Source organism: Symphalangus syndactylus, chromosome 13 (genome assembly GCF_028878055.3).
Source record: "Symphalangus syndactylus isolate Jambi chromosome 13, NHGRI_mSymSyn1-v2.1_pri, whole genome shotgun sequence".
In the NCBI taxonomy this organism is placed as follows: domain Eukaryota; kingdom Metazoa; phylum Chordata; class Mammalia; order Primates; family Hylobatidae; genus Symphalangus; species Symphalangus syndactylus.
In genome coordinates, this window is record NC_072435.2 from 112412215 (window position 1) to 112437416 (window position 25202).

At 44.0% G+C, this 25202-nt stretch overlaps 1 protein-coding gene across 5 annotated transcripts; it reads right to left on the minus strand.

The window, feature by feature from the left end:
• Positions 1-239: 239 nt before the first annotated feature.
• Positions 240-25100, minus strand: SPRING1 (SREBF pathway regulator in golgi 1). Of its 5 annotated transcripts, none has more exons than XM_063614576.1 (5): positions 24870-25093; positions 9995-10151; positions 7230-7381; positions 6697-6810; positions 240-4823 (listed from the first exon to the last, which is right to left on the minus strand). In XM_063614576.1, exons 1-5 carry the CDS (start codon positions 24981-24983, stop codon positions 4740-4742), a joined length of 621 nt encoding a protein of 206 aa, XP_063470646.1. In that variant the 5' UTR covers positions 24984-25093; the 3' UTR covers positions 240-4739. The 5 variants fall into 5 exon arrangements, with proteins under 5 accessions (XP_063470646.1, XP_055095500.1, XP_055095501.1 ...); XM_055239525.2 differs by having other exon boundaries at positions 24806-25088; XM_055239526.2 differs by lacking the exon at positions 9995-10151 and having other exon boundaries at positions 24806-25096.
• Between the last annotated feature and the right edge of the window lie 102 nt (positions 25101-25202).

Consider the following 25202-nt stretch of genomic DNA (forward strand, 5'->3'; position numbering starts at 1 on the left):
CTGCACGATGTTGGGTATCATCCTGGCCTCCCTCCACGAGTGCCCACAGTACTGCCCTCCTCCCCAGCTGTGACAAAAATGTCTCCAGACATTGCCAAATGTTCCCTGGGGGGGGGGGCAAAATTGCCCCTAGTTGAGCACCACTACCCTAGATGAACTGGAAAAGTTGGTTTGTGAATATGTGAGCTTAGTTGTTTCTAACACAGGGCTGAAAAACAAGAGAAGGGGACAAAGGCTGCTTTCATTTAAAAATGTACTGTAGTAATCAGTAAGAAAAAGAAACAACATTGGCTAAGTCACGAATAGGCATTTCACCATATGTACACGATAAGTGGCCAATCAAAACAAGGAATGGGGCTCATTCTGCTAGAAATTAAATACATTCAAACGAGAACACTGAGATCCATTAGCAAAATGTTTAAAAATAATATCACAGGGTTATCAGGGGTATGACAAAAATGGAAACTCCCATACACACTAGGTGAATATACTGGTGAAAATAGTTCAGATAAACATACAACCATGTATGTAAAAGTATTTATCATCAATGCATTATTTGTAGTAGCAAAAACAACAAGCAGCCTTGGAAACCAGTTAATGTCCTCAGCAGGGAATTAATAATATTATTGTATATCCATGAAATTGACACCATGTGGCCACGCAAATGCATTACATAGGCCTCTATGTAACATAGGATATTCATTAGAGAATTGTTTTTCAAGAGGACAAAGTGCTTTCATTTTTGCCTAGAAAATGGGGGAAGACAAAAACGCATTTATCTCTAGGTTGTGTGATTTTAGGTTATCCTAAGTTTCATCCTTACGTGCTCCTGAATTATCTGAAATATCGTATCTTTAGCATGAGTTCTCTTTAAAAACAGTAACAATAGTAACAAGAGCTCTGCAATTCCTACTCTTCCAAGCTCAGGAGCCCACCCACCCCTATCCGAGCCGACCCCACCCCTGACTGCTCCTGCCATTGCTCCCCGCTGAGTTGCAGACATTGACTTCTTGCCAAGCCTCAGGCCTTGCTCAGATCGACACCTCACAGCCACCCTGAGAGGCAGATGCTGTGACCCCATTTCACAGATGAAGGGCCTGAGCCACAGAGGAGGAAGACTGCCTCAGCCACGCCGCTAGGAAGTGGTAGTTCCCAACTCTAGAGTCCCAAAAGAATTCTGTCCTATCTATGAAAAGTATGTCCAATAAGCAGTACCTCCCCACGTTTACAACTTATCTGCAGATCCCAAGGATGGGAAAAGCTGCACTCAGAAACTTGCAAATTGTGCAACTGTTCCCCACGATTCCCTTGGGGCCAACGCCGACTGAGGCATCTCCAGGAGGCCCCAGTTGGGCTTGGGGACATGCTGAGGGGTGACAGCACTGCTCTCAAGTCATACCCTCTGCTTCTGCAAAAGCTGTGGAGCTCACCCATCAAGAGCAGCTCCACGCCGGGCGCAGTGGCTCACGCCTGTAATCCCAGCACTTTCAGAGGCTGAGGCGGGCAGATCATCTGAGGTCAGGAGTCCGTGACCAGCCTGGTCAACATGGTGAAACCCCGTCTCTACTGAAAGTACAAAAACTTAGCTGGGTGTGGTGGTGTACGCCTGTGATCCCAGCTACTCAAGAGGCTGAGGCAGGAGAATTGCTTGAACCCAGGAGGCAGAGGTTGCAGTGAGCTGAGATCACGCCATTGCACTCCAGCCTGGGCTACAGAGCAAGACTCCATCTCTTAAAAAAAAAAAAAAAAAAGCTCTAGCATTGCCAGATCCCAGGCCCTGTGGAAGGTATTTCCCTCCCTCTTTTGTCCTTGCTTGTCTCAGAGCCCTTTTCACAGTCTCTTGTGTGTTTCTTTCCCTGTTAGGACCAATCTTTACAACTCCAGCAAGCGCAGCAAATAAGATGCAGAACTGGGGGAGATGCGCCGTATGACTCAATTCCCTTGAGCCGAAAACACTCACTTATTGATAACATTTTTTTCTTTATTTTTGAGACAGTCTCACGACTACAAGCACACGCCCCCGCACCCGGCTAATTTTTGTATTTTTAGTATAGATGGGGTTTCACCGTATTGGTCAGGCTGGTCTGAACTCCTGCCTTCAGGTGATCCACCCGCCTCAGCCTCCCAAAGTGCTGGGATTACAGGCATAAGCCACCGCGCCCCACCAATGAAATTTTTTCTAAAGGTGTTTTCATCCCTTTTGTGATCTCCTCAACTCCCAATGTGTATCACACACTTTGTTGGGCTCTGGGCAAACAAAACTTAGACAAGGTCCCTGATTCTAGAAACCCTCGGTCGAGGGAACCACAAACCAACCAGAGTGGAGGGCAGGGAGAGGTCCTAGGCTGGGAGCTGGGAGCCTGGAGCACGTGCCAGGTGCTCTGCAGCCCGGCTTCATTATGGAGGCTCAAGCGCTGTGAATTTCCAAAAACAGTGAACACACCCCTAGCTGACTGAAGTACAAAAAACATATTCCACAGCCAAATGAAAATGACCTTTGGATCCTCCACCTAATTTGGGTGTTTATGCCGCCTCGCCCCTCTTTTGGCCTGGACAATTGAAATGTATCTGCTCTCAGGGGAGACACCCACAGTGTCAGGGCTGGAGCTGGCAAGAGACAGCGGGAAGAGGACTAGACCTAGAGTCAGAGATGAAGTTCTTGTTTGGGATCTGTCACTAAATCTCAGTGGGGACCCAGGAAGTTACTCCACCTCTCATATTTCCTCATCCATAAAGTGGAAATACAAGCAAGCTTAATTCTCCATCGTAAGGTTGGGGTTCCTGTTTGTGAAAGCACTGGAAATGTAAAATGCACTCTTCAAGTACAAAGTCAGAGAGGATCCGTAAATAGGCACAGGCTGTCCTTTGGTATAAACTGTTCACATTAAATCTATGTTATGTTGCTCAAGAGTTAAAATAAGCTCAAAGGAGAGGCTGATTCCAATGTCAACCCAGGGAAGACAGACACTGAAATTCCAAACTGAGTTACCAAAAACAATAGATGGATGAGACATGCAGACATGCCACAATCCGTCACATCAGAGTTCGATGTAGTCCTGCTGCAAACACATGGAATCGGAGAAGTCCAATGCAAATGGAATAGATTTCTTGGGATCTAATATTTTTAAAATTGCCTGACCAGCTTACCCTCTAGGAAAACTTATTTAAGGGAGGCAAATAATTTTGGGAGATGAGTATAAGAGGTAGTAGGAGGAAGTTAAGGAAAATCACCACTACATATTGCAGGAATGTACTGGAAGGCAAATATGGCCCAAAGAAGAAGCTCCACTGAAAAAAACGTTGAATACTGACCACAGAATTAGCACCTTGCTCCCAGGTCAATAATGTGAACCAAAAAAATTACAAAGACCTTGCTCAATCCTGAGGTTCCGGAAGGAATATAGGAGAGTTGTGTGTTCATGTGACTCCTGAAACCAAAGAGCAGTACTATTCGAAGGGCATAATGTCTTGATCTTAGGATCAAATATTCTAGACCTTGAGCCGGAGAATCTGCGTTACAGTAGGAAAAATGGGGAGTGCTTTATGCCTGTGGATTCAGGACACAACAGCAACCTACATGTGTAGCATTCTCTAAGTCATAATGACCATTCTCATCTCCCACTGAGGGCAGGTGTAAGACTCTTCTCTTGCAGTGCTCTGATAGAGAGCTGGGTTTCTTCTTCTCTATAAATCATAGGGAAACCAAATATTTGTACCTGTTACAGCCCCAAAGCTGAAAGCAATAAAGAATAAACACATACAGCAAGCTGTGAGGTGCATCTGTTTAGGAATTGCCTCAACATTGGGTTTCTATTGACAGAACAGGGGAGGAGGTTGCCTCTGACCTTCCTGAGGCTCCCACTGTCCCTGGCTGAGTAGCCCACAGTTAATTTTAAGTGGCAAAAGAAATGAGAACAAATTCCTCCAGGAAGAGAAATTAGATTTCTGCTAAAACAGTGCTCTCCATAGGGTATATGAGCACATTTGACTGCCACTGGAAAATAACCTGAGGGCAGGCACACGGTGCCCACTGTTAGAAATCTTGCAGTTAGATTAGAATGGAAGAGTGTCTGAGTTTTTAGATAATTTTACACGTCAGGATATGGCTAACAGGTCATGTTCAGGGCCTATGCTTGATACAGTCGAAATACAAACAAAAATAACTGCCTAGAGAGAATATTCACCTCCTAAAAGAGAAAATGTTTTATCTGGGTGGAAGAATGATTTAACTCCTGAAACTCGAGAACACAGAACAACAACAAAAATAATTTCCTTGAACATATTCAACTAGAATGGCAAGGCATTTTCCTACATAAAACATTAGAATGTTCCCATTACTCCAAAGGAATCCAATAAATAATTTTACAGTGAAAGGGCCTGGATCAAAACTGGAAGTAACACCGGCCCCCGACGAACACAAGTCACAGGTCCCTGTGCCGGTCCCAGGGCTAAGTCATCCAAGAATTCCACCACCACCGCGAGCCCGGCCTCCGGTTTCATCTTTCCCGAATGGGACTGGCTGGAGGGGCCAAGCTGCTTTACAGAAGAGTTCCATCTGGTAAGCCCGGGTGGTGAGCGAAGCCAAAGATGACAACACGAGAAGTGGTCAAAGCCAAGGTTTCCTCGCGCTGCCTTTGTCTTCTTCCTGCAGCCTGGCCCTTTGGCTGAAGCTGGGTCCCAGGAGGCAAGTTCTTCGGCGGGGCCTCCTCACCCAGGCTGGAGCAAGTCCGCTGCACCCGTCAAGCAGGGAAGAGCTCGGGCGGGCTTTCTCCATAGCAATACTTCGCTATGGGGTCCCGGTAGGTGTTCTCATGCTGCACGCTCTGTTGGCAAAAGGAAGATATGAGCGCGGTGAGAGCGAGCACAGCTTCACACACCTCCCTCTCGGAAGAGTGAGAGTGGATCGGGACTGTCAGACTCTCCCTGCAGGGGGCTGGCCGAGTCCATCTCCAAATGTCACTAAAGGCTCCAAGGCACTTTCTGGAACAAAGAAGAAGGCTCAATCCAGAATGCCAATGAAGAGCATGAACACGGACATAACATCACTGTGGGACTGTTTCTTTTTATGTACACCAGTGAGTTTTTAAATAACTTTGCTGTGACCTGGTGACTCAAGACAACTACTTTTTCTCAAATTACTTGAAACAATCTAAGATCCAATGGGTGTTTTGCACCTGATCCTGTGCTTCACTCAGTTCCCGTAAGGAACCCTGCAGAGACATTAAGGAGATGCACTTTAAATTGCTTTCATAAAGTTTATGTACCTAAAAATTTGGTGCATGAGCCAAATCCTACAATACCATGCAAGCCTCATTTGGCTAAGCAAATTGGAAGTGTGATTTAAAGCAGACAATCATTCCTGATGGCTAATTTTTCAGCAATTTGTTTTCATACAAGCAACTTGGGTTTCTGGCTAGTCTAGAATTCATTAATTAGTCCAAGACCAATGCTAAGCAACAAACTTGTAAATATTCATCCAATTTAACAGACATATAGCCAAATCTTCTCTTTCTTGGGATACTTTTATCAAAACAAATCAAATGGCAATTGGGAAATCTTTTTATGGTAAAAAAGACCAAGTCCAAAAGTATAGTGGCTTCACTGAAGACTGGAAATAATTCCTGTGTTTTATCAGTGAAGGAAAGAAAATACTTCGCCTTTTCTAGCATTTCTCAGAATGAGAGGGAATCTGAATCAAAATGAGTCACGTGTTCAGCCTTCCTCCTCATTTCCTTTAAAGCTCATTCAAGTGGAAAGCTCTTCAAGCAAAACAAGACCATCAGGAATTTCTTAATGTTTTCAAATGCTCATTATAACCCCTGAAACATTTACCCAGTGATACTGAATGCTCGCAGAACAAACCAGAGACATGAGAAGGGGCATAAAATCCAAAGGTGGACTACAGAAACCTGGCAAAGGGTACAAGAGCTTTGGAGAATGACAAATGAGTCCGTTATCTCAGACGAAGCCAGTAAAATCTTAGAGACACCATGAATAGGAGCCAGAAGAAGTGTGCTTGTATAATAAACATGTCTGGTGATTTTACAAAGAGAGCTACGACAACTGCCCAACCACAATAGCTCAGAGCCGAGGAGACAGTGATGAAAAGGCAAAAGACTTTCAGACGCTTTCGGCAGCAGGTGCAATAATATTTAATGCCCAAAGAGCGAAGCATTTAATGACAGCATGCTAATATGTATTGAGAGCCTGACAGCCTACAGATTTCTTCATGTATTTTTAAACATTCACCTGCCTCATCCCCTTGAATCCTAAAATAAACAGCGACTCCATCCCAGAACAAATTGCTACTTACTCTAAACAAGTGGTTACTGGAAAGCCTTAGTCAAATTTCAAAGACAAGGAGGAGGACCTTCTCTTAGGAGCTGGACTATTAGGACTCCACCAGACTTACAAATAATTTTAAGCTTCCACTTAGGGAACAAATGTACCAACCACATAGAAGAGATGCCAGTTGATTAGACCTTGATTAATATAAATGCTTCACCCCCCCTAACTTGTATAAATCTCACGTTGACATTTTAAATACTATCATCACACCAAACAAAGCATGACACGGCTTCATTTGAGTCTCTTCTCCATTACCACCCCACCAAAAGGATCGACAGTATGTATTTTCTAGTTTCCTTCTAACCCATCAGCTGCCATCCCACAGCTAGAGACATCACAGCTTCTGACCTGGGATGAGGTCCTGCATTTGGCCAGGCACAACTCAAAGTGATCTTCAACTGCCATGAAGAGGTTCTGGAATGCCACAGCTGCCCGGTTGAGGAAGCGCTCCAGGAGAAGTTGCTATGGAAACAAAAGTTAGTGCCTGTAATAAATTACCTAAGCCAGCACAAGGTGACCTTGGCTATCTCTCCTAAACTAAGAGAATGCTGATACAGGGAAGGGGGGAAGAGGAGGAGAAAAGGAGGGAGGGGAAAGGACACATGCGTGCACACACGTGCATGCCAAAGCACCCTGGGTATCTTATTCATTAGATATGTGATTAGCAATACAATGGTCCATTCTGCAAAAGAACCATTCAAGCAACTGGGAACCACCTCCTTTCCTTAGATAAAAGCTATTGTGCAGCAATTTCTGACACCTACAAAGTTCCTTTCTAAGTTTTATTTTCAGAGGAACCTCACATGAAGAGCCTAATGCTCATCATAAAACAAAGGCCAAAAGAAAAAAGGAGCCGCAGAACCAGGAGCAACTCCCCATACCTTGTTGGGCTGCAGGCAGCAGGAGACACAGTACTCATAGGCGCTGCAGCAGCCGTTGGGCCAGCAGCCATCACAGCAGTACTGCTTTGTGCTAGGGACGTTGACGTTACAGCAGCCATTTACCAGCAAATCCTTCCTCTCGCAAACGTAGCCTGAAAGTCAGAGACCAACCTTAGCATAAAACCAGCTGCCTTGCCACCTCCCTACCAGGGATGACCATGAAGCAGCAGTGAAAGTACACAGAGACAGAAGCTGGAGTCTGGGGCATCGTCCTAAGCACCGAAGGGCTGGAAACTGGACATAATGTGAGTGGGGCTTGCCTTCCCCAGGCAGTCGTTTCCAGGAAGCAGGCACGCCCCTGTTATCGCCAGGCTACGTCAGAACCTACCTACACCTACTGTCTAGTCGGCTGGCACATGTTTGATTTCATCACCAGGTCAAGCTACAGCTACGTTCTCCTATTCTAACCTATGCAAGCCAACGTCTCATCTGTGCCTGAAGAAAAATGTCATTCTTTTTTGAACAAAAAGTTTAAAACAGAAAAAACCGAGGCACTGATTCACAAAAGTGAGGTCCTTCTAGATTTAACAAACAAACCACTCTTTACAAATATCTTTCAGATGCTTGCTGCTTACTGAGTAATGTGGAGGATTATAAAAATAGAAATATTCACATCTAACCCTTACAAACTGATTTGTACGTGTACATGCCACGGACTCAATCGCCCCTTGGCCTTTGGGAATGCAGTTCTCTAATACTCAAGAAAGAAAAAACCTCCTAATCCGCCCCCCTCAACTTCTTATAAATCTCATCATCTATATACACATCCCCCTCCAACGCAGCCCATTCATGCCCAACTTTAGAGAAAAAAATCTCCTTACAAAAGCTAATGTATTGTTCAGAGCTGCTGAACAGACATTTCTCTACATCCTTCTGGGAATGGGACAGAAAAATGTAAGCAAAGGTCCATAAGGGCCACCAGTGGCCCGGAGGAAAGTCCCAGGTGCACACATGAGCTCCCAGGTGCACGTTCAGGCCCACAGGTGCAGAGCAGCTGCTCCCCACATCACTGCATTCCAAACGCCCCAGCTTCTTCATCCTCAGAGAAGGAGACTTGCTGAAGTATAAGGTTGTTTTCAGAAACTACTTTAGAAAACAAAGTCTGTTCAAAAGCAGGAGGCACCAGTAGAACAACAGTAATGAAGAAACTAAAAGGGCCCTCACTTAAGACTTGGGCAAATGAGGTCTATAGAGAACCGGGTTCCGGATACTTGGGAATCGGTGCCTTTTGTGGTAGTTGTTTATGTTATTCTGTCTTCTAAATTAAGACAGGATGATTCTAATGCTATAGTAAATGTTTCTTGGGATTCTTCCTATTTCTACTCATTTTCTTTACAGGGACTAGAAACAAATACAAAATGTAAATAAGTTAGCATTTTCCTCAAAATTCTGCTCAAAATAATAAACATATAGCAACTCTATATAATGTGACCTAAACTCTGCCAGTTGAAATTCTCTTTCTGCCCTTTACTCTTCATCTTGTAAGTGTCAGCATCTCAGGCATCCTTTTTTTCCCCCACTGCCAACTTACAGTATTCAGCCTTGAAATGCAGCTCTTTCTAGCTTCGTGAAAGCAAGCTCATCAAGAACTCTCATCTTGTATCAGACATCTACTAACTCAAACGTTATCTCCAACAAGGAGTCCTGTAAGATCACAACCTCATACTGTGTTGCTATTGCCTTGAAAATTAACTTCCAGCCTTTGAAAAGTTTGTAAATGCAAATGATCTTATTTAATAATGTGTTACCCCAGCAATATTCACAGCGGCATCTACTTGCTAAGAGGCATAGGTTCTTACATGCTTTCTTTACGAAACTACTTACTTCACCCATATTCATGGAGAAGAATAAAACCTATAGCTCTTGGATTTTTATTAATTGATTGATTCATTCATTCATTCCTGGAATTTTTTACTCAAAGAGTCCGAGAGTCTCTGTCTCACCCAAATTAATCAAAAGAATATTCTTTCACTAGCTATGATAAAAGATGACAAACTGTGCTCACAACCCAGCGCTAAAACATTAAAGTGAGAGTGTAAGATTTCATGTTTTCTCACTGAATGTCACACATCCTATAAGAAGCCCTGAACTCCAAGTCAATGTCTGCCTACTGACTATGTCATCTTGTGGAAGTAACTTCCTTTTGCTAAACTTCATTCTGCTTATTAAAAAACAAAACCCACATTATTTTCAGTATGATTTGCTTTTTCAATGTGATCTTAAAAATATAGCTTGTCACTGGCATCACTGCTGAGTTGGGAATGCATTCTGGTCAGTCAACAAGTACACTTCTTGATTGTCAACACAATGTGAATTTTACTCAGGTTACCAAGAAGGAAAACTGAGCTCATCCTAGAGTTCACCCTCGAGATGAGAAAAAACGATTGGCAAGATGGGGAAATAGTGAGGCTGGGGAGAGACTGTCAGAAGGGGCCTGGGGACTGATGCATGACATAGTGCTCATGCTGTAAGTTGTAGGCAGAAGGAACTTTTAAGAGTTAGAGTTATCAAAACAAGCTTCTCCAATGTTGAAGGGAACCTTGAATGATGAGTAGGGTGTAGAAGACAAAAACCTGGGGAATGTTGAAAATGAGCAAGGAGGGAAAATGCGTTGCAGAGGAATCCCTATTAAAACAAAAACCCTATGAATGGCCCAACCAGTCTACGCTCCTGACCACCTGGAGAGGAAGGGAAGCCAGCCTCACCGAGTTCATCCGTGATGAGGTGCTTCCCTTGAATGGAGTTGCGGCACTGATTGCTCGGACGACTGCTATTGCCCAAGTTAAACTGCACTTTCCACGGGATGGGCTGATTATGGTCATGAACCTGGAGGAGATTCCTATCTCTCACTGCCCTCTCCTCCTGCAAAGAAACCATAAGTGAGAAGGTTAAGTATCCAGTATCCTTTCTTACAATTTCACCAGTTTTTCATAGAAACTACAGTAAGAGGACAGAAATACTATAAAAGGCTTACACTACTGGAATCTGCACTCTCCTGGTATAAGCAAAGCCTGAGCCAAAGTCATAAAATAAACCTGTAGGAAAAAGTAATAAGCCAGCGCTATGCTTCGAAACCGGCATACTTACGTGTGTGGCTCCTGGATGACGTGTGCATCATAAATGTGTATAAAATTGTTCATTTTATGAAAAAATTGGAGAGGAAAAGTTTTGGACTTTTTCTTTCTGATGGCAAGTAATTTAAAATATTTTTCATATTAAAACAAATACATTGTGGAACAGAACTTAAAATGTGAATACACTTTTTAAAGAGCAGAAGAAACTTTTGTGACTCTCATCTCAGACATCTAGAGCACAAAATCCCTTTCATTTGCAGTTACAGGTACTTTGGTGGAAGACGTTTGGGAAAATGTGAATTAGGAGGTTGATTTTAGGAGCAAAATGAAGCATGTCAACTTGCGAATTTCTTCTGTGAAGGACCACTGAGTATGTAACCTGCTATGGAACACACCCGGGCCGGCCGGCCCTCTACCCGGACAAGCAATTGGAAGAGTTGCCCTGGAGTCAAGAGTTGAAGATCATCTCTTCTGGCCTTGAAGCTACGTCCCACAGGAGCCAGCTTTCAAAACTGCCTTTTCTATACTGTTTTCTATACTGTTATAATCTTTTCTATACTGTTAAAAAAAACTAAGGAGGAAGCTGCCTAAGTGCTAGAAAACAAGCTGAGCTTGAGATGGCCTCTTCTGAATGCTTCAGTGGACTACTGGATAACAAAACAATGATAGGACTCCCTCCCAAAGGCTTTTTATGGACTTGAAACATTCACTATTCTAACAGAGTTCTGTGGCTTTTACCTTTAAAAATAACCTGCCATGTGTCGCTTTTTAAGCAAAAGGGACTAATCTTGAAAATTTGATGAAGAAGCTTATATACTTAAAAAATGGTAAAGATCTTTATCATTACTAAAATTTATCATGGAAAGTAATCTGGGAAGATCTATTCGTATTTTAAAAATATTTATCTACATACACTTTGGCCCAGGAAACTCAGGTCTGTGCTATGGAAAACACCAATGTATAGGGAAATACAGGGATGTTTACTACATGATCGTTTTGATGGTATAAAAAACCTGAAACCTGCTGGGCGTGGTGGCTCATGCCTGTAATCCCAGAACTTTGGGAGGCCGAGGCCGGTGGATCACCTAAGGTCAGGAGTTCAAGACCAGGCTGGCCAAGATGGTGAAACCCCATCTCTACTAAAAATACAAAAATTAGCTGGGCGTGGTGGTAGAATTGCATGAACCCAGAAGGTAAAGGTTTCAGTGAGCCGAGATCACACCACTGTACTCCAGCCTGGGCGACAAGAGCAAAACTCTATCTCAAAAACAAACAAACAAACAAAACCCCTGAAACCCCAATAACAGAGAAATGACTGAATGAACGCTGGTATAACAATACTGTTACAACCAAACTTAGATACGACTGATAGATATTTAACTAGAGTAGCAGCTCTACAACCTGACTTTTGCACATTAGATTAATGTAGGGAGCATAAAAACAAATTCTGATTCCTAAGCCCACCTATGGGCAGGAAAAATCTGTGGAGACCTGGGAATCAGTATTTTTAAAATACCTAGATGATTTTAATACATAGACAGGGTTGCAGACCACTGCATGACTATAGTGTATTATCCAGGGAAAAAGCAAGTTGCAGAATAATGTGCCTATCACACATATTATGATAATAATTATGATAATATGCACATATAGGTTTGTAAGAGCTAAGATAATGATATGGAAAGATATACAGTAGTCTCTCTTACCCATGGTTTTACTTTCTGAAGTTTAACAGTTACTCGCCGTTAACTGTGGTCCAAAAATACTAAATGAAAAACTGCAGAAGTTAACAGTTCCTAAGTTTTAAATTGAGCACTGTTCTAAGTAGCATGGTGCAACCTCAAGCCATCCCATTCCGTCCCGCCCGGGCTGTGCATCATTCCTTTATCCAGCATATCCATGTTAGTCACTTAGTAGTCACTCAGTTACCAGGTCGAAAAACAGTATGGATAGGGTTTGGTACTAGCTGCGGTTTCAGGCATCCACTGAGGGTCTCAGAACAGATAAGGGGGAACTACTATAGACTATTAACTTGGGAGGGACATATGTGGTTATTAGAATTATCTTTAATCATCTTGGGAATATTCTTTTTAATTAAAAATGAAGTGATAACATTAAAAACAGGATTATTAACAGAAGGAAATTAAGTAAAGATTCTGTGGAACTTTCTATTATACTTAGAACTTTTCTGGCCGGGTGCTGTGGCTCGCGCCTGTAATCCCAGCACTTTGGGAGGCCGAGGCGGGCGGATCATGAGGTCAGGAGATCGAGACCATCCTGGCTAACACGCTGAAACCCCGTCTCTACTAAAAATACAAAAAAAAACTAGCTGGGCATGGTGGCAGGTGCCTGTAGTCCCAGCTACGCAGGAGGCTGAGGCAGGAGAATGGCGTGAACCTGGGAGGCGGAGCTTGCAGTGAGCCGAGATTGCACCACTGCACTCCAGCCTGGGTGACAGAGCGAGATTCCGTCTCAAAAAAAAAAAAAAAAAAAAAAAAGAACCTTTCTGTAAATCTATAATTATTCAAAAAATTGCTTTAAAAACACGATTACCAACATTAAAAGCAAAAATTGTCCATAATCCCATCAACTTAAATAAATTCTATTTGTTTTTGCATATTAACTTCTAGCTTTTGACCTCAACATTTATACAAATTAGGATGTTTTGCATTCAGCTCTTCTTGACACTAACTGGATGGTAAAACATTTCCAAGTCCCTACATTATCTTGATAATCACATTTTCAAGGCTATCTAATAATCCATCATGTTGATGTGCCATCATTTAGTAAACACATCCTCTATAGATCAACATTAGACCCAGGTTTTTGTTATCATAGATAATACTGCAATAAAATGTGGAGCTTTTAAAACAATTCTCGGCCGGGCGCGGTGGCTCACGCTTGTAATCCCAGCACTTTGGGAGGCCGAGGCGGGCGGATCACGAGGTCAGGAGATCGAGACCACGGTGAAACCCCGTCTCTACTAAAAATACAAAAAAATTAGCCGGGCGCGGTGGCGGGCGCCTGTAGTCCCAGCTACTCAGAGAGGCTGAGGCAGGAGAATGGCGTGAACCCGGGAGGCGGAGCTTGCAGTGAGCCGAGATTGCGCCACTGCACTCTAGCCTGGGCGACAGAGTGAGACTCCGTCTCAAAAAAAAAAAAAAAAAAAAGAAAAAAGAAAAAGAAAAGAAAACAATTCTCTTGAATAACTTGTAGTAAAATGCTAGGTAGTGCCAAATAATGTCCCACATTATATCTACCATCTGTAATGGTACCAGCATTTAAATAACAGTGTTTACAATTTGACCACAACCCCACTAGTACTGGATTTTGTTCTTTAATTTACCGTCTTTCAAGGTAGCTTTAATTTCTATTCTGCCCCCTCCCTTTTGTTTCCAAGAATTGGTACTAGCAGGACCAGGGCAGGTTACACAAAAACAACATTTGTATTCCTCAGTTATTGCAAGAACAGGAGCTAAGTGCAGGAGCCTTGGGAGTATGGGACAAATCACTTAGGTGCATGCTGCTTAACTACCTGTAAATTCATACTCTTCTGCTCTACTGGGACCCTATCAGTTAACTGCATCATCAAGCTATGTGCAAACTAAACTGAGCTGCAAATGCTACCCTAGATAAATTAATAGCCATAAAGACTATTAAGAGCTTGGTCAAAGTACAGTAAACTGGATTTTATGACAAGGTTAAAAGTGCTCTTAACATTGCTCCCACGCTATCCTGTTGTTCTTCTGAAAGAAAACAAGAGTTCACGGTCAAGTGCATCCCAGAAGGACCCCTGCCACATCATGACATTCCTGGTAAACAGGAAAGCAATTCTCCCAGCACTTCAATGCATTTCCAAACATGAATATTCAAGACCTTGCCAAAAGGCCAGTGAAAGCATGTGGCAGAAATGACTTAGCAATGTTTGCTTTTTTGAAGGCCCAGTCTTGCAAAGGGTGCTGAGGACATTCCTTCACAGGATAGGGAGCTTTCTACCTTTCCTGAACTGTTTCACCTACCCTATTAGGTTGTCTCAATTTTAAGCTTTTCTTCATATTTATATTTTTTTCATTCAAAATTAATTCAAAGGTATCTAGTTCTTACAGAATGCTAAGGATGCAGAGATGAACGGCAGTCCGGTTCTGTATTCGAAGAGCCTCAGAGCTGTTGAGAAAGGGGTACGTCCATACATCAGCGCAATCAGGCACTGCAGATGCTGTGACACATGTCCACATGGGGTGCATTAGGTACAAAGAAAAGAGCAGGAGCCAAAAGTACATGAGGGCCTTCTTCCTAATTGTAAAGAGCTATAGAAACACACTGTGATTACTAATGTGTTGCTTTGTGTCTGACTTCAGAAGGGCTGTATTCATAACTGTGCTGTGTACTTTTCAGGAGTTATCACAGGTCAAGTGAGATAAACGTCCCATATAAGCAGTAAAGCACGGAAACATAAGGCACTCTTGTCATTAGGAGAGACTTACTTATGAACCTCAAAAAAAGAGGGGAGGGGGAGAAAGGCCAGAGGGTACTACAAATGTCTAGTATTTGGGAAATGGTTAAATGCAGCCTGATAATGGAAATTTTTAGTTATAAAAATCATATTTCTAAAGAGCTTTTAAAGATAGGGAAATGCGTATATGTTAACTGAAGAAACAGTATGCCTCAACTACACAAACAAGAAGGATGAAAAATGGCAGGAAGAAAATATGCCCAAATATGAACAGTGGATGCCTCTGGTTAGTGAGATTATGGGTAACTGTTCCCCTCCTCTACTCTGTGCAATACGAGACAAACGTTCTGCTATATATATGTCTTAATCGGTGCAAAACAAAAAAATCCCCACCAAATTAGCAACTCTCATATGATATATACTTCACTCTAGACAGTATCTAACTTGGCACCAATTTACACACTTAGCTCCTTTAAGGCTGAACATGTTCATATATTTTCAAGGAGTTATGCAAACAGCCCTGAGACTCTCAGGAGCTGCGTCACTTGAACACATACGAGAACATCTGGTTACACGAGAGGAACTCTAAGGACCCTTCTGACTCCCAAGATTGGAACTTGTTTAATCTCAGGTCAAATGCCTCTCATAGTTAGGCCCGCCCTGCCACTAGATCATGCCATCCTGTTTTGTTTTCTTCGTAACATACATCATTATCTGAAATCACTTTGCTTATTTACTATCTCTCCTCCTTACCCGTTAGTGGAATATAGGCTCTTGGAGGGGAGAGACATCATCTGCTTTGCCCACTCTGTCTCTGCCATCCAGCAGAACAGTGCCTGGCACACAGTTGGTGTTATTTGTTAAATAAATACACCCAAGAAACCTGGTACCATTCACCATTCCCAACCCTCCCCTCAGTGGCATCCCCACCATGATCACTGATTTCTCCTGCCTCCCATCTCTACAATTTAAGTTATCCCTCAAAGCATTAATTAACATGAAAACCAAAGAAAAGAGGAATTCAAAGCAGCAGAGAGGATAATCAACTATTCTCCAGGCAAAAGCTGCCGCATGTGCTCCATGAGTTTCCAGTCTCACTGCAGCGGAGCTAAGGGGCATAGGGAGCTTCACAGTGTTCATGGCGTCTTCTCCATCAATAGTACACACCCTGGACCCGTACACTCCATCTCACCATCTACATTTTACAGAGGAAGAACCCCAACTCCCTCAAGGCCCACAGCTAGGGTGTGGAAGACCACCCAAACTGAGGCCAGCTGAGCAGGGGCGGCCAAGTCAGACGCATGCAGGAGCGCCTCTGCCGGAGCACCCAGGACAGCGGGGCTCAAAGTCTTTGGTCCTGGAACCCTTTCTAATCTTAAAAATTACTGAAGACCTCAATATGTGGGTTTATGTGAGTTATGGCTATTGATGCTTACCATATTGAAAATCAAAACATAAATCCTTAAAATGTTTATTTTAGATCGCTTTTATTCATTTAAAAATAACAACAATGAATTCAGTACATGAGTTTTTTGTGAAAAACACTTAAAAAAATAGTAAGGAGAGGGGCAATGTTTTTGTATTTCTGCAAACCTTTTTAATGTCTCCCTTAATGGAAGACAGCTGAATCTCCGAAGCGACCTCTATATTCAGTATCTGTCACAATATATTGTCTGGGTTGGAATACACCAAGAAAATCTATTCCACACAAATGTGTAGTTGGAAAAGGGAGGACTACTTTCATAACTTTTGCAGAAAATTATGGATAATACTAATGCATACTTGACACTAAATACTATACCAGAATTTGACAACTGCAGGTTCCTAAAAGTTCGCTGCACACAGTGCAGCCAGTTTGGAAAACAGCCGTGCAGTTCCTCAAAAAGTTTAACACAGATTTACCATCTGACCCAGTAATGCCACTCCTAGGAATATACCAAGAGAAATTAAAACATGTCCACATGAAAACTTGTAAATGAATGTCTGTAACAGCATTATTCATAATAACTAAAAGGTGGAAACAACCCAAATGTCTCTCAACAAAGAATGAATAAACAAAATGTGACAGATGCACACGATGGAATATTATTCGGACATAAAAATGAAGTGCTAATACATGCTAGGACATGGATGAACTTTGAAAACATTATGCTAAATGCAAACGCCAATCAAAAAAGACCACATATTATAGAATGCCAATTATATGAAATATCTAAAATCGGCAAAACTATAGAAACAAAGCAGATTACTGATTGCTTAGGACTGAGGGGCAGGGGGAAGATGATGATGAAAATGTTTTAAAACTACTGGTTTGTGAATATACTACTTTGTTTTTATATTTATTTATTTATTTATTTATTTATTTATTTTTTGAGACAGAGTCTCACTCCATCGCCCAGGTTGGAGTGCAGTGGCACAAATCTGGGCTCACTGCAAGCTCCGCCTCCCAGGTTCACACCATTCTCCTGCCTCAGCCTCCCGAGTAGCTGGGACTACAGGTGCCCGCCACCACACCCGGCTAATTTTTCATATTTTTAGTAGAGATGGGGTTTCACTGTGTTAGCCAGGCTGGTCTCAATCTCCTGACCTCATGATCCACCCGCCTCAGCCTCCCAAAGTGCTGGGATTACAGGCGTGAGCCACCGCGCCCGGCCTTATTTTTACTTTTTAATTTTTTTTTTTGAGACAGAGTCTTGCTCTGTCACCCAGGCTGAAGTACAGTGGTGGATCTTGGCTCAATGCAACTTCCACCTCTCAGGTTCAAGTGATTCTCCTGACTCAGCCTCCCGAGTAGCTGGGATTACAGGCGCCCGCCACCACACCCAGCTAATTTTTGTATTGTTAGTAGAAACCAGGTTTCACCACGTTGGCCAGGCTGGTCTGAAACTCCTGACCTCAGGTGATCCACCCGTCTCAGCCTCTCAAAGTGCTGGGATTACAGGCTGAGCCATCATGCCCAGCCTGTGAATATACTACAAACCAGCGTTACATACTTTAAATGGTGAACTGTATGATATGTGAATTATATCTCAATAAAACTTACCAAAAAACCCAGTTCCTTCAGCACAATGTGGCATCTGAAACCCTATCAATGAATTTTTCATAAACTGTTCAAATCCATGAGTCTGTCTTGCACATTGAACAGATCTTATGCAGATCTTCTAATTGACACATTTTCATTATACAATACTAAAAAAATCACATTTGTTAATATCACCAGGGATTTAATCTTTAGGTGTTAGAAAGTTACAAGCTAAGCATAGCAGATACGCATTTTCCAAAATTCTAATTTTCACTTGAAAGCTTAAATATTATCATTGGCAAATAATGTCAGATGTTTTCTGTAAAGTAACAAGCTCACTTCGTTTTCAAGAAAATGTCTACCAAACACCCAAATCTGAATAACTAGTGTATCAGTTGTTCTTTCAAGAAAAAATAGTGTTCCATGAAAAAAAAGTGGCTACTTAAGCTTGCAGCTCAATTGCCAAAGCTCTTCCTCAAGACACCCATCATATTTCTGTAGGCAGAACGTACTGTTAGGCATATTTCCCATTTCATTCTACAGAAAAGATATGTACTTGGGGATCAAAATTTAGCAAAAGTAATAATTTTGACTGCTTTATTCTTAAGTGAAATTAGTACTTTTTTTAAAAACTACAAGTATGGCCATGAAGAATACGACAACTAGTAGCACAGTCTGCTGCCACTGCTTTGACCCTTGCTAAGGTACTGGCTTGACCCCCCATGACTTCTGCACCATCAGTGAAAGTGTCAACAAGGTGAAAAAAGCAAATAACATTTTGTCTTTATTCCGAAAAGAATTCTGGCCTTGCAGATGCCCTGAAAGAGTCTCAGGGACCCTCTGGAGTCCACAGACCACATTTTGGTACCCAGTGGGTTAGGTTATTATAAAAAACTAAAGGCTGGGTGCAGTAGCTCATGCCTATGATTCCAGCACTCTGGGAGGCTGAGCCAGGCCATTGCTTAAACCCAGGAGTTGGACACCAGCCTGGAAAAAATAATAATGAGGGCCCATATCTACCAAAAAAATAAATGAATTAATTAGCTGGGTGTGGTTGCGCACGCCTGTAGTCCCAACTACTGAAGAGGCTGAAGTGGGAGGATCCCTTGAGCCTAGGAATTCAAGGCTGCAAAGAGCTATGATGGTGCCACTGCACCCCAGCCTGGATGACAGAGCAAGACCCTGTACCAAGAACAAATAAACAAAACCAAGTTAAAAAAACCCTAAGCCTCAGTGGCTTCACGGAAGATTGTTTCCTGCTCATGCTACAAGTCTAACATGGGTAAGCCGAGGGGTTCTGCTCATCCTAGTCCCTCAGGCTGAACGAGGCCCCCTCTCAGCACATGGCCTCTATGGTCACCACGGCTTCTGCCTGTAAGTGACAGTTCACATTGTATAAGCCAACGCAGGCCACACAGCCACCCTCCTTCAAAGAGGGTGGGAGCCGATCCCACCATGCGCCCAGAGGAGGATGACCAACTCCTTGTGAACAACCCTGGTAACTACTACCCTAGGAGATCAGGCAGGGACATAATGAGTCACTGAGTGGAGAGCAGATCCCAAGATCTAAAGGACTGCAGCTTGGCTCAGTTAGTTCCCCAACTGCTGCTGGACCAGACATAGACCCAGTGCTGACAAGTATCCTGGTATTTCAAGAGAAGCCAAAAGAAAGGATTTATATACAATCTCATACATTTTTAATCCCATTTTTAAAAATACCAGCCAGGAACAGTGGCTCACACCTGTAATCCCAGTACTTTGTGAGGCCGAGGCGGGCAGATCATCTGAGGTCAGGAGTTCGAGACCAGCCTGACCAACATGGCAAAAACCCTGTCTCTACTAAAAATACAAAATTAGCCGGGCGTGGTGGTGCATGCCTGTAATCCCAGCTACTCGGGAGGCTGAAGCAGGAGAATGGCTTGAACCTGGAAGGAGGAGGTTGCGATGACCTGAGATTGTGTCACTGCACTCCAGCCTGGGTGACAGAGTGAGACCCTGTCTCAAAAAACAAAACAAAACAAGAAAACAATAAAAACCATGCAAGCAAAACCAAGGCTGCATGTTACCCATTTCATCTCTATCATGATGGTTACAAATTGAGAATGTGGGCTTTAAAATCAGGTGGCCCTGAATCAGAGTCCCAGCCTGAGCCATCGCAAAGAAATAATAGCCCTAAGCACAAGGAATTCCTACAAAGTGACAGAGACATCCAACAGTAAAATGGTCAAAGGACATGATAAGGCCACTTCAGATGCAGAACAGTCAAATTACCAAAACCAGTAAGATGTTCATCTTCAACCACTAGTCAGGGAAATATACAGCACAGTGATAAAGATGGGGAATAAATTTGTAAGGTTATCTGAAGAAAGCGTTTTAAGTGTCACTGAAGGACACAAAAGAAGGCAGGATGTGGAGGGGGAGACAGGGATACTGGTGATCCTGACCCTGTGAAGGCCTAGGCTAACGTGTGTGCTCGTCTTAGTTTTTTTCTTTTTTGAGACGGAGTCTCTCTCTGTCGCCCACGCTGGAGTGCACTGGTGCGAGCTCGGCTCACTGCAACCTCTGCCTCCCGGGTTCAAGCGATTCTCCTGCCTCAGCCTCCCGAGTAGCTGGGACTACAGGCATGTGCCACCATACCTGGTTAACTTTTTATATTTTTAGTAGAGACGGGGTTTCACCGTGTTAGCCAGGATGGTCTCGATCTCCTGACCTCATGATCTGCCCACCTCGGCCCTCCCAAAGTGCTGGGAATTATAGGCCTGAGCCACTGCACCCGGCCTCATCTTAGTTTTTAACAAAGAAGTTTAAAAAGTAATAAAGCAAAATAGAAAAATAGGGAAAAAAAAGCATATAGAATAAGGATATAAATAAGAAAAATATTTTTGTACAGCTGTACAATGTGTTTGTGTTTTCAGCTAAGTGTTAATACAACAGCCAAAAAGTTAAAAAAAATTAAAGTTTATAAAGTAAAAACATTACAGTAAGCAAATGTTAACTTATTATTAAAGAAAAATCTTCAAATCAATGTAGTGCAGCCTGTGTGGACAGTTGACAGTAGTACACAGTAATGTGCTAGGCCTTCACGTTCACTCACCACTCACTCACTGACTCATCCAGAACAACTTCCAGTCCCGCAAGCTCCACTCACGGTAAGTGTTCTTTACGGATGTACTATTTTTACTCTTATATTTTTTGAAACACAGTCTCACTCTGTTGCCCAGGCTGGAGTGCAGTGGCGTGATCTCGGCTCACTGCAACCTCCACCTCCCAGGTTCAAGCGACTCTCCTGCCTCAGCCTCCTGCATAGCTGGGATTACAGGCATGTGCCACCACGCCTGGCTAATTTTTATATTTTTAGTAGAGATGGGGTTTTGCCATGTTGGCCAGGCTGGTTTCAAACTCCTGACCTCAAGTGATCTGCCTGCCTCAGACTCCCAAACTGCTAAGATTACAGGCGTGAGCCACCACACCCGGCCAATTTTGTATCTTTTATATAGTATTTTTACTGTACCTTTTCTATGTTTAGATCTGTTTAGATCCACAAATTACCTCCCATTGTGTTGCAATCACCTACAGTATTCAGTACAGTCACATGCCGTACAGGCTTAGAGCCTAGGAGCAATAGGCTATGCCACATAGCTCAGGGGTGTAGCAAAATCACCTAAAGATGCATTTTTCATAATCTTGAGTGACGCATGACTATAATCTTAAAATGAAGATGATGTGTCAGGGTAGTGAAAAGGTGGTTGTAGGGAAGGTGACAGAGTGGATAGCACCTGAGCCAAGAGGTGAAAGGTTAGCAGAAGTATGCCAGACTGAAAAGAAACATTCATCCCAGTTAAAAAGACTCACTTGTTTGTTCAATCAATATTTGGATTCCCATGAAGTAGCTGGCAGTATCCTCGGGGCTGGAGAGTCTATGAATAAGACAGACAAGGTCTCTGTTCTCAAGAATATTATAGTCTAAAAGAGAGAGTGAGTCAAGACAGATAAGCAAGTAAATGAACAAGAAATGTTCAGTTTGTGATGCCTACCACAAAGAAAATAAAGCAGGTTTATGAGCAAGGAATTGAAGTAATTTACACCATGTCACCAGGTATGGTCTGAAACAGTAACAGTGTGACTTGAAATGACAAAAAAGATTCAACCATGCAGAGATCCTGGAAGAGAATCCTGAGTTTTATCTGAGAATTTTACCTGGGGAAGTGCCATGATCCCATCTTTTTAAAGATTATCACCCCTACTGCTGGGAAGAGAAGAAGACAAGAATGGAAGCAGAGACTTGCAGCCGGGCTACTGCAATGGTCCAGACAAGAGATGCCAGTGGCTTGGCCTAGAGTGACAGCAGTGACACTTTGAAGAAATGAGCAGATTCAGGATACACTCTGGAGGCAGAGCCAATATTGTGGATATAGGGAGTGAAAGGAGAAAAAAAGAATGAAGTGGCTTGAATACCTGGTGAACAGTAATGCCACTGAGTGAGACTGGGAAGACTCAGGGAGGAACAAGTGCTGGCAGAGAATCAAGAGTTCTGTTGGTCCAAACACGAACACATTCAACATCAACTAGAAAGTAGAAGGGTGGTTGCCGGGGGCTGGGGGAAGGGAGAAACGAACAGTTATTGTTTAATGAATATAAAGTTTCAGTTTCTACAAGAGTTATGGAGATGGATGGTGGTGATGGTCGCACAGCGTTAAGGATGTATTTAATACCACTGAACTGCACACTTTAAAAACGGTTAAGATAGGGCTGGGCGTGGTGGCTGACGCCTGTAATCCCAGCACTTTGGGAGGCCGAGGCAGGTGGATCACTTGAGGTCAGGAGTTCGAGACCAGCCTGGCCAACATGGCGAAACCCTGTCTCTACTAAAAATCCATGACCAACATGGAGAAACCCCGTTTCTACTAAAAATACAGGCGCGTGCCTGTAATCCCAGCTACTCAAGAAGGCTGAGGCAGGAGGATCATTTGAACCCAGGAGGCGGAGGTTGTGGTGAGTTGAGGTCGCCCCACTGCACTCCAGCCTGGGCAACAAAGAGCGAAACTCAGTCTTTTAAAAAAAAAAAAAAAAGACGGGAAATTTTATGTCATATTTTACCACAATAAAAACAATTTTGAAAAAAAAAAGCTATCAACTAGGCAATTGGATATAAGAATTTGGGGATTTCTGGACAGATCTAGGCTTTTGTTATCAACTACTGGCATCAACAGCATACCTCCAGAGATCACCTGAGTATTTAAACAATGGCCCAGAGATCACCTGAGTCAGAGAGGAAGGCAGAGGACGGAGTCCTGGCACACACCACCACTCGGGGTCACAAGACAGAGAAGGGACAACACGCGACTGTTGAGGAGGTGTCTGAGGTGGCAGAAAACACAAGTCATAGAAGTCTGGTAGTTCACATGATTGCCCAGACATCCCGGCCAATAAAAGAGACTTACAACACTCAGCCTGTTTGCCTAAGGTGGCAGGTCAGTACAATTCCCTATTCTTCCCTTTTCACAGCTCCCCTGCCAATCCACTAAACGTAGAGTGACCACATAGTTTTATCAATGTTCTATTCATTTATATATTTTATTTACACACTTGAGCTTTGAGAGTAAAAAGGAGAGCTTTTTATAACCATGTCAGGACAACAGCATAACCCATTATCCTGGGTGCACTCTGGGGTGTAACCATCCTTTCTACACAACTAAGCACTCAACCTGGACTTCTAGACAAACTTATTAATGCTTTGGGTAAGATTTCCCCACCCGAGCTCCTTGCTGTTTCTCCCAGAAATTCTCACATGGAAGAAAAATGAAGGGGTGCAGTGTGTTGGAGGGGTGGAATTCTACGAATCAAGTTATGCACAAAAAGCATAAAAGGAACTGTGGGACCTTTTGAGTCACCCAGGAGGACACGGAGCCCCCAAATTAAAAGAAGGGCACCCATGCCAGCGCTGGCCAACCCTCGCCACCTGTATCTTGGTTTCCCCCACTGTAATACTGGGAACCCCACCTCTCCCAGGCCTACCGCGAGAATGAAGCGAGCATATGCACGCCCTCTCTTAGCTCTGGACCGGGCAGGTGAAAAGCAGGAGGTGTTCATAAAAGCAGTCCCCACCGCTGAAGGGTCCTCAACTCGGGGTTCTAGTCCCAGCTCTGCCCTGGCCTAGCAACCCCTTCCCGCTGCAGGGACCAACGCGGTGGGCAGGTCCCTCACCCGTGCTGAGACCGGGACAGGAATGCGCACCTCTCCCCACCCCTGGACGCCCCGGCGGCGCCGCTGCAGAAGCCGGGAGGTCGGACAAACGCGAGGAGTAACGAAAAGGAGGAGGAAGGGAAGGAAGGAGGAAGGAATGGAGAGAGGGAAGGAAGGAGGAAGGAATGGAGAGAGGGAAGGAAGGAGGAAGAACGAAGTAAGGAAAGAGAAGGGAGGAAGGGAGAAAGAGGGACAAAAGGAAGGAGAATGAAAGGAGAAGGGGAGGAAGGAAGTAGGGAGGAACGGAGAAAGGGGAGGAAGAAGGAAAGGAACGGAGAAAGGGGAGAAAGGAAGGAATTAGGGAAGAAAGAAGGAAGGGAAGGAAGAACGAAGTGAGGAAAGAGGATGTCAGGGAAGAAAGGAGGGAGGAAAGGAAGAAGGAAGGGAGAGAGGGACAGAAAGGAGGAGGAGGGAAGGAGGAAGAGAAGGAAGAAAGACGGAAGGGAAGGGGGAGGAAGAAAGGGAGGAAAGAAGAAAGGGAAGGGGGAGGAAGGAGAGGAGGAGGAAGGAAGGAGGAGGAAGGTAAGGAAGGAAGGAAGGGAGGCAGGAAGAAGGGAAGGAAGGAGGAAGGTAAGGAAAGAGATGTAGGAAGAAAGGAAGGAAGGAGGAACGAAGGGAAGGGGTAGGAAGACAGGGAGGAAGGTAAGGAAGGAAAGAGAAAGTAAAGTAAGGGGGAGGAAGGAAGGAAGAAGGGAAGGGGAGGAGGGGAAGGGCGGCCACTGACCTGCTTGAAGGTGCTGCTGAGGAAGTAGACGAGCGACAGCCCGAAGACCAGGGCGAGCACCCACCTCTTCCGCAGAAGCCGGCGCCACACCATGGCCGCCAGGTTCACCATCCCGGCGCGGACGCGGGGCGCGGCGGCCGGGGCGCGGAACGCGGCAGGCCCGGGGCCCGGGCGGCATGGCCCCTACGCGCCCGGCAGCCCCATCCCTCCAGGAGGGCGCCGGCACCGCGGCCCGCGGCCCAGTCGGCTCCCGGCAGCCTTGCGCGCAGCCCCACGTGACCCCGCCCTACGCCCCGCCTCCGCTCCGCAGCGACAAGGGCTAGTCGCGCAAGATCTCCTCACCATTGGGCTCTACGGAGCGGCGGCCTCCTATTGGTTAAATGCCGGGAAAGGGGGC

Coding starts and splice junctions, on each gene's coding strand:
- SPRING1 (XM_063614576.1), bottom strand. CDS start 24,983: ATGCCGCCCGGGCCCCGGGCCTGCCGCGTTCCGCGCCCCGGCCGCCGC. Junction 7,382..9,994: donor CCTCATCACGGATGAACTCG/GTGAGGCTGGCT, acceptor TCTGACTTTCAG/GCTACGTTTGCGAGAGGAAG. Junction 6,811..7,229: donor GCTGCCTGCAGCCCAACAAG/GTATGGGGAGTT, acceptor TTGTTTCCATAG/CAACTTCTCCTGGAGCGCTT.